The following is an 11838-nucleotide window of genomic DNA, read 5'->3' as shown; positions in this document are numbered from 1 at the left end:
CTCTCTCTCTCTCTCTCTCTCTCTCTCTCTCTCTCTCTTGTAATCTTCATCTTTTTTAAAGATATTTTAATCTCATCTTTAATTTAATTGTTTTATTTTCTGTTTTCCAGTGAACAGCTAAAAAGGAAAATAAGAAACAACTTATCTCAATCCATTGATTTGATTTGATTCAAAATAAAAACTGAAACTTTCAACGAATATTTGTTTCAATATTATCTCGGTACATGTAGTTTCTCGGCTTATGAGCAATTCATTTGCCAGCATAGTAATTTGATTACATCTATAACACTCACTTTAACTGTTCAGTAAATGTCTATGATTTAATTAAGATCTTCTAACGCACGAACATGTACAAAAGAAAATGATCTATGATTAAATTATCATAAATGTTCTTTAGTTGGTTTTTTTGTTTTTGTTTTTGTTTTTGTTTTTTTTTTTTTTAGGGGGGGGGGGGGGTAAAACAATTATTAAGGTTAGTTTGACGTGAATACACGTTCGTATGTATTCGGAACCGCGCGTAGAACACATCAATAGAATCTACGCTATAGAAAAAAGTGCCGAAAAGTCTCATGCACTTCAGTAAATACTTTGTTTTTAAGGCGTATTACATCTTCCTTGGTCCTCTATGTATAATCCTATTTCTATTTTAGAAAAAAAATAATTACTTTTATTGGTTATGCACAACGCCCTTGACCATTCGGTCAGTGGACGAGCTAACTAATCAATAGAAGGGGATCGTTGCAGGTTGAATAGAAAATCAAGCCTTTGCAGTATACAACAAATTCTGCTATTCTTGAAGCGTTGTGAATTCTATTGTTTGAATGCTAAGCGAACTTCACAGGCGAGCTTTACAATTGAACGGGGTGTATAACAGAGCTGTCTTATATTTGAAATTGTTTCTTTAATTTCGTCTCTCAATTTTGAATTTTTTTTAAATTATATAGTTGTAGACATGTAGATTTTTAAGAAATTCAAGTTGAAACGCACTGGAAATGCAGTTCAATTTCCAAGACACGCATGAAAATTTGCACTTAATAGACAAGAATATATTGAAGAAACACTATAGTTAAATTTGACGCAAATCCCGGAAATGATAATTTCTCACAACGAGCGAAAACTTTACGAATATTAGAAATTTTAAAATCAAAACATTCTGTATTAATCGCTTATGATAACAATTTTAGACCATCATACAAAGCCATTAATATATCCACTGTCAGTTTAACATATCACCACTGGGTGAAACTTTTCCCTTGGACATGAGACCACCTTCTCGCCTTCATTAGCACTAAGTGGCTGATCTGGACAATTTTCTGGGTTTTTTTTCCTGACCTGTCCTTTAAAGCTGACATGAATTTATAAATACGCATTATTTCCTTTTTATCTCAGACAACCGCCATATTAGATGTCGATTTCTACTGTTCTGTTTATCGATGCACATACCCTATATAAGGCCGAGAGCACTATTCATGCTTCACCGCATTCAGGTATTTCATACACCCGAACATGTTACCTTGGACGAAAAGACGTGTAGAAACGCGTTGTAAACAAAAATATTATGACAACCACTGAACTGGCAAGGAATATCCAGTGAACGACGAAACAAGACAGACTGAAATCAAGGCACATATACTTCAAAAATCCTCGATAATTTTAAATTGTTTTCCTGTTATGTTATAACATTGCACATGCGCAACTAAACACGGTGGAAGATTGAGCAATGTCAATGATCGCATGGATTTTAGAAACGGAGCGTTTTTGTAGGAACGGATGGAAACGATGTTACGTTGTTACTTTCTTGGATTTACTATCATGTAGCTACTGCGTTGGATGTAGTGTCGCAAGGGTTTTCAAAAAGATGCAGACATATTAACGACACACGTGTTTGATGTGCATGTGAAGTAAGGCTGCACTATCTGTGCAAAATAATACGGATACTAGTACCTTGGAAATTCTTTCAAAGAATAAATATATTTTGTATTTTGTTGATTGTTGTTTCCATTATTCTTTATTACAAACACTTTACTACTATGTGTAGTTTATACATTTTGAGGTGCGTGCAACCTTAATGCCTTGATCGGAAAGCAACCGACCGTAACTTTCTCGACCGGTATATGCCCCAGTGGCAGTAGTGGAGCGATCAAAACTAATATGGCGACGAAATGCTTTGATGAATTCATGTCAGCTTAATTGACCAGTCTCATTTACATTTATCAGTTTAAGTCTTTATTATTCTCTATTGCTTTAACACGACAAATGTAACAACCAAACAGGAAAGGTCTACCCCCAAATATATATTTAATTCATTCACTTCCAGTCGTCTTCTTTTTCTAGTTTTATCGATAAGAGAAACATTAGACTGAATTCTGGGCATGGTTTTTAATAAAAGGAACAGATGTATCGTTGATTCATGTGGACGATGCAAAAGTTTACTTAAAAAGTAATAAATTTATAAACGGCGGCCGGATTTATATTAACCTATCAATTTTGCATGCGAATCGCGGCCAGAAAATCGTGGCAGATGAGTCGTGTAGCAGCCTCTAATGATACACCGTCCACGAATGATATAATGTTGCATTAGTCGTCAGGATGTTGACCACTAATGATATTTTTTTTCATCATTATGAACAACCTAACCATCCGCTAATGATAATTGATATAATATGAGATTTATATCATTAACGGTCAAAAAATCGTAACCTCTAATGATATTGAAAAAGAGTGAAATAAGTACTACCTTGACCACTAATGATGTATATTTGCACATTTTCAATCGCATTAGTGGATGGATTTGCAACCTTTTATGATAATATATATATATATATATATATATATATATATATATATATATATATATATATATATATATATATATATATATATATATATATATATATATATATATCGTTAAAGGTTGCAAATCCGTCCAATAATAAAATTGAAAATGTGCAAATGTATATCATGAGTGGTCAAGGTAGTACTTATTTCACTCTTTTTTTCAATATCATTCGAGGTTACGATTTTTGTCCGCTAATGATTTTAATCTGAAATTATATCATAAGTGGGCGGTTAGGTTGTTCATGAATGATAAAATTATATCATTAGTGGTCAACATCCTGATCACTAATGCAACATTATATCATTAGTGGACGGTGTATCATTAGAGGTTGCTACAGAGCCGCTCTAAATATAACTTAGAATGGTGACTGTGACGAACCTTGTTATTGATATAGGACTTGAAATAATATTAAAACAAACAAAATAATAGCTGGAGGCGTTTGTGTTTGTTTTCTATATGCGATTGTCATATTTGTTCAACTCAGCAGCTGAGAGCAACGGTCAAAACGCTGGCATCACCGACTCCCGAATACCTGGTTCTATAAAAGCTCAAACTTATTTCAATTTCAATTTCACCTTGTTGGTACATGTACATACATACATGTATTGTATAACTGTGATAAGTTTATTTGACGAAATACATCTTAAAACGTTTGAGAACTTAATTAAATTTTGAATTTAAATTTTAGTGAAGAACCCCCAATATTTACGAAATAAATTGACAACGATGCATGTTTGGTGAAAGAAAAACGATGCAAGAGTTATTGCTCTTTCTAAAGAGTATGTCATTATGAAATAACTCTTAACCTCACTTATCTGAATCCAAAGTATCGTCTTACCTCAAGCTTTCGAATTCAACTGATCATGACGTACATGTAGACAGAGTAACTGGCGGGGATAACCACAGACTACAAAACCCAATATATTGTCGAATTATCAATCCACAAAATTGTCCGAATGACATTTAAGAGACAAGCAATGTACATAATCGCAAAATGTTCACCAGACATGCTAGTAATGAAATAAAAGGAATTGGTGACTCCTAAAATCAAACATGTATGCATGCAACGATACAGTTTTATCAAGGGTGTAAACAACCACATGTTTCCGACGTTTTAATTTAAAAGTTAGTTAATGAATGAATACAGGATTTTTACCATTCTTTAATTCATTTAACTTTTTTATCTTAATGTGTTTCAGACTTGTTGAATTACATTTTAGGCCTTTTTGAAATACAGAACGCAATATTATATTGCACATCTTAATTACTAGTAATTGAAACCCGGTGGGTTTATTTTTTTTATTATTTTGGAGGAATAAGAAAATTGTTTCCCTTTGTCGCCAGTTCCTCAGAGATGAATATCCTAAAACAACGGTCTACATTAAATAAAAAACAAGATATATTTCGGAAATATATTGGCCATGCAAATGATTCACCGTGAGATCTTGTGTCAAGAAAGTCTTTAGAACATAGTTTTGGACAATGCAAATGCTTTCGACTACTAGTAATTAGGTAATCTTAAAATTATAAAAGAGACGTCTGTTTGAATGTTTGCTATCTACAACACTCTGTAAAATCATGATAAACTAGAGCAAAGCTCAGTGCACTGCAAGAGGTCTTACAGATATGAGTAGAAAAAAATATTGCTATTTTAAGGTTTGATATTTTGATCTAGATAAACCAGTTATTAAAGTTTATTAAATTTTTCCGATTCTCGTCTCCTAATTGCAAGGAAAAGGTAGTTGCATGTTAAGTTTGTACGGTATATCAAGTTGTGTCTTTTGTTAAAGATTTTTTTATCCTTAAACATGCGTTATTCGATTTATGGCCAATTCAGTTTATTCAACTCACAGTTTGTAATTTAGTAAATAGCATTAAAATAAATAAACTGATCACGATATGTTGTGTTGGACGTATATATTTTTTTCTATTTGATAACACTTTGCGAGCGTTTTTGTATAATATGTGACTTCTCAAATTTGGAGCCAGTCGTTTTGTACATGAGCTAGCTTTAAGAAGACGAGGGGGGGGGGGGGGGAATTAAGACAACGCTAATTCCCATTTGATTAGTCGTAAACATTTAAAATTCAACTTTTTTTCAACTAAATCTATTTGATAATTTTGAAAGCAAATTTCCAAAAGTACAATTTTAAACTATATTCATTTTTGAATATCTAAGGCCCCTTTCACAATTATAATAGAATAATCATATTGAGGTATAATAATAAATGCTGCTGCATCTGGGTTTTTTGGGGCGGCATGTTTTCTCGCTTTCAACTATGTCTACTGAAGAGCGTCGAAAATGGACGATATATATACCCCCTCTGACTCGCACGAGCATTTGTACCATGGAACGCATGATCGCAAGTCCAATCGCATTGGTGCACGTTCAATCGCCCGATCACCTGGTCTCTCGCGCGATCCTATCGCATTATCTTTCAACAGTCGCTTTCATTGTAAAACATAGACGCAAGATATATCGCAAGATTTAATGCGTTTATATTGCACAACGCTCGCTTAGATCGTGCGAATTTCGTACGAATACTTTTTTCAAATGCGATTATTTCGGCAACAGTTTACGATTCATATCTCATTTTATAGGTCACACGAATATTTTGTCGCTTCTGCTCGTGCGCCAATTGTGAAAGGGGCTTTAAGCTATTAAGTACAAAATGTACGTGTTTCTAAAAACGGATTGATCAGTCTGATTTCTAAATACACCTCACCCCTCCTCCCCTAACACACAATTTCAGAATATGTTTTTGATAAGGGATGCATGCTTTTTAAAAAAAAACAAAAAACAAAATATAAACCAAATGTTTTATACTGTTTTTCTGTTTTGACCAAATAAAGAATGCTGTTCCCGTTCAAACATTTTAACATTGTGTGACCTAGATATGAGAGATTTATCTATCCATGTCAGATTACCTGTGATATTTGTACCTGAAATATAAGTCTGAATCACGCGACCTTGTACAGGTAGGTGGACTTAGGAACAATATTCACCAACAACCCGCCATGTTGAATTTGTAAAGTTTTTCAATAGTTTATAACATTGTGGTTCCAAAGTTGTTCTAGAAAATCATCTCTGGTAGTCTTTGAACATGCAGGTATGACTTCTTATTTCAACTCGGCTTTTTTTTTCATAATAAAACCTACCCAACTCTCTTTAACTTGTAATTATTTTTCCGGGAGGGGGGGGGGGGGGCAAATGGGGATACTATATGTGGCTAGTGTAAATATATCATATCAGTGATTGAGGTCTTACACATATGTTTTGGATTAATTGGTTCTTTTTTACTTTGATTTAGAGCTATTTTCTTTGATTTTGAACAATATCTTCAAATGAACCATATTGTGTTGATAAAGAACAACATTTTGTCATCATCATGTAGACTGAGGGCAGAGGATGATGCAACCTTTAATTAAATCTGACCGGTAGCTGGGAGACCAGAACAAAGTAAAACACCCAGAACCCGACATGCTGGGTAGTGAAGTTTGGTATTTTAATTGAGTAAGTTCTTTAAGTGATTTATTTATATATTAATTAGTGTGATATTTTCATATAGACTCTATCAAATTATATAAACATTTAAATCAAAACTGTTGTTGATAAATAATTTCCACCGACAAAAGTGATAGCGGGTAATGGTATAAATTAATATAATTATGGTAAGTAAAGTATAAAATATGTGTAGTGCATAATAAATATTACATTTAATTCTATTCAATCATGTAATTTGGACAATATATAAATTTACATGTTCTAAATTTTTTTTCAGATAAAAGTTGATCCCTCTAGATAGTACATAAAGGTTCCCTGACCATGGACCCCAGGAACAGTGCCCAGGATGTTGTACGCTGCACCCTGTGTCAGGACTCTGTGGCCCCCATGTACTGTGAAGTTTGTCACATACATATGTGTAAAGACTGTGTAGAGAAACATTTCTCTGATTCCTCTATTGTTCACAAAGTGGTGCCACTTAATCAATATTTAACCACCCTGAACTATCCCAAGTGTAGGAAACACCCCACCAAACAATGTGAACTCCACTGTGAACAATGTGACATTCCTATTTGTGTACAATGCATTTCTTCTAAAAAACATTTAGGACATATACAAGATGATATTCTTAAAACATTCGAAAGCAAAACGGAAAAGGTGCGAAAAGATTTGCAAGAATTTGAGCAATTCATTTATCCTAAATACAAAGACATTGCATCTGATATCCCAGCACAGAAAGCTGATCTGAGTAAAAACTCCAAAAAATTGACAACAGCAATTGACAAACAAGGAGAAGTCTGGCACAGAAAAATAGACACAATTATCAAAAACCTGAAATCTAACGTGAAGAAAATGGAATCCAAACACTTGGTCGTCCTAAATACACAGGAAGATGAAATCAAACACACCATTTCTGAAATCACACAGACTATTGCTGAAATGAAGAAGTTACTGAAATCCAAAGATGTCTGCCTTGTCTCCGAGTACAAATCCAGGACTGCTGAATTCAGAAGATTGCCTCCTAAACTCAAAGTGTCCTTACCAAACTTTAGACCCCAGGAAATCCACACAGATCAGCTGATTGAACAGTTTGGTTCTCTCTCAGCATTATCCTTCACTATAGAGGAACAAGTCATGCCGCCACTTGGAGACGCGTACTCTGCGCAAGACCGGTCACTGATGGATGTACCCTGGCTTATCACAGATATAGACACTGCAGTGTATGTAGATCTACTCGGTGTGACATGTCTGAATGATACAGAAATCTGGACGCATGGGGATAACATGATGAAACTCTTTAACCTCCGGGGGGAACTAATGGAGTCCATCAAATCCAAGTCAGGAAACGAACCAGACGACATAGCAGTCACAAGGAGTGGGGATCTAGTTTATACTGATTACAAAGATAGAACTGTGAACATAGTGAAGAATAAACAAATACAGACATTGATCAGACTACGGGGGTGGGAACCTCGCGGTGTCTGTAGTACCTCCTCTGGTGACCTCCTGGTTGTCATGGACAGTGATGATAAACAATCCAAAGTCGTGTGTTACACTGGCTCCACAGAGAAACAAAGTATTCAGTACGATGACAAAGTACAACGTCTCTATCTATATGGTGACATGAAATACATCAGTGAGAACAGGAACCTAGATATCTGTGTGTCAGACTGTGACGCCGGTGCAGTAGTGGTGGTCAATCAGGCCGGAAAATTCCGGTTTACCTACACTGGTCCTCCCTCTACTACTAAGGGATCATTTAGTCCATTGGGCATCACAACAGACAGCCAGGGTCGGATCCTGACAGCAGACTATTACAACCACCGTATCCACATCCTGGATCAGGACGGACAGTTCCTCCGCTACATTGACAACTGTGATTTAGACCGTCCATGGGGTTTATGTGTGGACACCAGAGACAACCTCTTTGTGGCCGAGTGTGACACAGGTAAAGTGAAGAAAATCCTATATTACATGTAAATCAATTAACTGCATAAATTATATGAAATCAAAAGAACCAATTATATATATATATATATATATATATATATATATATATATATATATATATATATATATATATATATATATATATATGGATCATTCTTTGAGTATTATGAGGTGATAATTTTGGTCGGGCGTGATCAAATCCAATAAAGCCCTTCGGGCTTTATGATAGATTTGATCACGTCAAAAAAGTAAAAAGTAAGTAAAATTCACTAAATTACTGTTAATGTACATCAGTGCGCTAGCTTAAAGAAACAGCAAAATCATCTTCTATTGGAACTGGAGTCTATCATCATGAATGTTTTGTGCAGTCCGTGATTTTTCGTAGGTCGCTGTGTGTGTTTATATTGTACAAGTATTTGTCATAAAGATAAAATACATATAATCTGCGTTAATGGGTCATGTATAAATTTTCTAAATGATCACTAACTTAATTTATATCTCGTATGAAACATGTATCACATGTAAACAGAGTGACAATCTATTAGATGTTTTTAAGACTGTGTGACTGTATTCATTTTACAATACATGTAGTTTTAATTATTTAATGTCATCGAACTGATATGTGGATTTAAGGTATTCAATGTGTAATGAAGGGATATTAAACAATAATTTTATTAATTAATTGAATAATTTAGAATTAGTTTAATATGTATTGCTATAGTCTGTCCCAAGTTATTGCCTCCATCGCTTTTTGATGATTTTTAATAAAATTACACATACCTGTGGAAGAAATACAGCTGAAATCGTTAAAAGGGAATATATCCAAGATATCTTCATTGATCAATTATCCTTTTCCACGCAGAAAAATTAACAGGAACGAAAACAGATTCCTTACGGAGATTTATAATGGGGAATGTTTACATCTTTTCTCCATTCGGAATACACTCGGAGTACATCGCGCAATTTTTTAACGTTATCATCCGGGCCTATTAATGGCTGTTGCAATGCAAAATCTCCGTAGACTTTCAATTTCGGGATGTGTATTGAAACCTGAAGCGGTAAAGGGGGCGTTTCAAAACAGATAATCTGGACATTTTTTATATTTAGTGGATGAACGTAGTTTGAGCACAAAGGTATTTACTGTTATTGAAATATCAAGCAAAAAGTGGTGGAAGCAAACACTTGAGACAGAGTATAGATTACATCAAAAGTGAATTTAAGGATGACGTTTACTCAGAATAAAAAAAAATTCCACTGATGATAATGAAAAACCAACTATTGTGTGTTATAGACTTTACATGGTAGTGTTATTCTTCACCTTCAAAAAAGTAGGTCAATGACCTACTTTTTGAGTTAATGGCCATTGAATATTTTTTGAAAATTTAAGAAAAATCCATAAAAATTTTACACTATGGTTGAGATTTTCTTAATTGTGAAAATGATACAAATTGCTTAACTCTTTAACAAATGAAAAAGCATTAAGTTTTCATTCACAATTTTTATAAATATTCTAGTCCGAATTTCCTCTATCAGTTTTAAAATTACTACCCATATTTGATTCATTATAACAAAAAACTGAATGATGATAATGCTAAAACATTAATAGTTTTAAACTAAGTATATTGACCTTTCTCTGCTGGTATGGAATTTATATGAGGTCAATGTTCAAAATTTTGAGATATGGTGTCTTTTATCATTCTTGAGCATTTTTCAATATTTTTGTAGTGTGTGCCATGCGCTTATCTAAACGAAAAAGCAAAATAAACCAACAAAATATGCAAAATTATGTTGACTAACAAATAGAATCTTAACTTTAAATATCATAACACTACCAAAAATATTTAAGTGGAAAACAAAATCTGAAATATTTAGTCCGAATTTCCTCTGTTTTGCTGAAAGTCAAACTTTGTCAGAGCCTAATTCCATAATTTAGTAAAATTATCTATAGTTATGTCAATAATAATTCATTTGATAAATACTTTTCGTATTTAAAACAAGTTTTACTCATGAAATTGAACTTTTTCACAATCCGGATTTGAGAACTCGAACCCTGAGTAAACAACGTCCTTAACCAAATTTACATGACTGACAACATATAAGAAGCTGGCCATTTTGCACCTAGAACTTTTTTAAGGAGATATCTTTCCTTGATGAAAAGGAAAAAAATTTAATTTTGTTAAAATATCAGTGATGAATGATTGACTTTATTTCATATTTTAATCAAAAGAATGTCTATGCATACACTCACCAAGAGATTTATATGAAATTCAACTTACTTTTTAGAATATATTAATAAAACATGCGTTGCCTGTAGACTTTGATCAATGTATAATTCAAGGTGCAATGCAATTAATTAGAGAACAATCAAAATTTTGAAAATTCTTTTGGTCGAATATTTTTTATTTGATAACAATTTCAAAATAATATTATGATTTAGAATATTGAACCATTCATTTTTAGGTACAAAATGTGATCATTATACATTGAATACCTTTTCAAAATATCATTTTTGTATGTGCACAGATTTAAACTGTTTATTTCATATTACTTGTAAACTGGCTATTCTTGTGCAGTAAAATATCTGAAAACAAATTAGCTGTGTAAGTGAACAAATATTCATATTGCATGTGAACAAACTGTGCATAATTAGTTTTTAGCTCACCTGAGCGGAAAGCTCAAGTGAGCTTTCTTGATCACATTTTGTCTGTCGTCCGTCCGTCTGTCTGTAAACAATTCACATTTTCAACATATCTTTTCAAGAACTACTGGGCTAATTTCAACCAAACTTGGCACAAATCATCCTTAGGCAAAGGGAATACAAAGTTGAGAACATTAGGGGCCACAATCTTTTTCAAGGGGAGATAGTTGGAAATTAATGAAAAATTTTAAGAAATTTTCAAAAATCTTCTTCTCAAGAACAATTAATTCAGGAAAGCTGAAACTTGTTTGGAAGCATTCTCAGGTAGTGTAGATTCCAAGTTGTGAAAATCATGACCTCCGAGGGTAGGGTGGGGCCACAATGGGGGGTCAAAGTTTTACAAAGGAATATTTTGAGTAAATCTTTAAAAATTTTCTCAGAAACTTATCAACCAGGAAAGCTTAAACTTGTGTGGAAGCATTCTCATGTAGTGTAGATTCAAATTTGTGAAAATCATGACCCCACAGGGGTAGGTTCGGGCCACAATGGGGGTCAAATTTAAACATAGGAATATAAAGAGTAAATCTTTAAAAATCTTCTCAGAAACTTATCAGCCAGGAAAGCTGAAACTTCTTTGGAAGCATACTTAGGTAGTGTAGATCAAAGTTATGAAAATAATGACACCCCCCGGGAGTAGGGTTGGGCCACAATGGGGGGGGGGGTCAAAGTTTTACATAGGAATATGTATAGTAAATCATTAAAAGTCTTCTGATCGGAAACTAATCAGCCAGATGATTCTTTATAATTGTTAGGACTTTGGCACCCGGACAATTCTTCGGCCTCAAAAGAAGGGTCAGAGTTTGATATAGGTTTATATCCCATATATAAACAATTGTTAAGGTTCTA

The 11838-nt window shown here is 33.7% G+C and overlaps 1 protein-coding gene across 1 annotated transcript; it reads left to right on the top strand.

Moving 5' to 3' along the window:
• The first annotated feature begins 7323 nt into the window (after window positions 1-7323).
• Window positions 7324-8324, top strand: LOC128179572 (tripartite motif-containing protein 2-like). The gene has a single exon (XM_052847013.1). It carries the CDS (start codon window positions 7479-7481, stop codon window positions 8322-8324), a length of 846 nt encoding a protein of 281 aa, XP_052702973.1. The 5' UTR covers window positions 7324-7478.
• The last annotated feature ends 3514 nt before the right edge of the window (window positions 8325-11838 follow it).

Source organism: Crassostrea angulata, chromosome 4, assembly GCF_025612915.1.
Source record: "Crassostrea angulata isolate pt1a10 chromosome 4, ASM2561291v2, whole genome shotgun sequence".
Classification (NCBI taxonomy): domain Eukaryota; kingdom Metazoa; phylum Mollusca; class Bivalvia; order Ostreida; family Ostreidae; genus Magallana; species Magallana angulata.
The sequence above is the reverse complement of the archived record's forward strand: the minus strand, read 5'-3'. Positions and strand labels throughout refer to the sequence as shown.

What these genes read in the sequence shown, in the direction of transcription:
- LOC128179572 (XM_052847013.1), top strand. Translation starts at nt 7,479, where the DNA reads ATGCCGCCACTTGGAGACGCGTACTCTGCGCAAGACCGGTCACTGATG.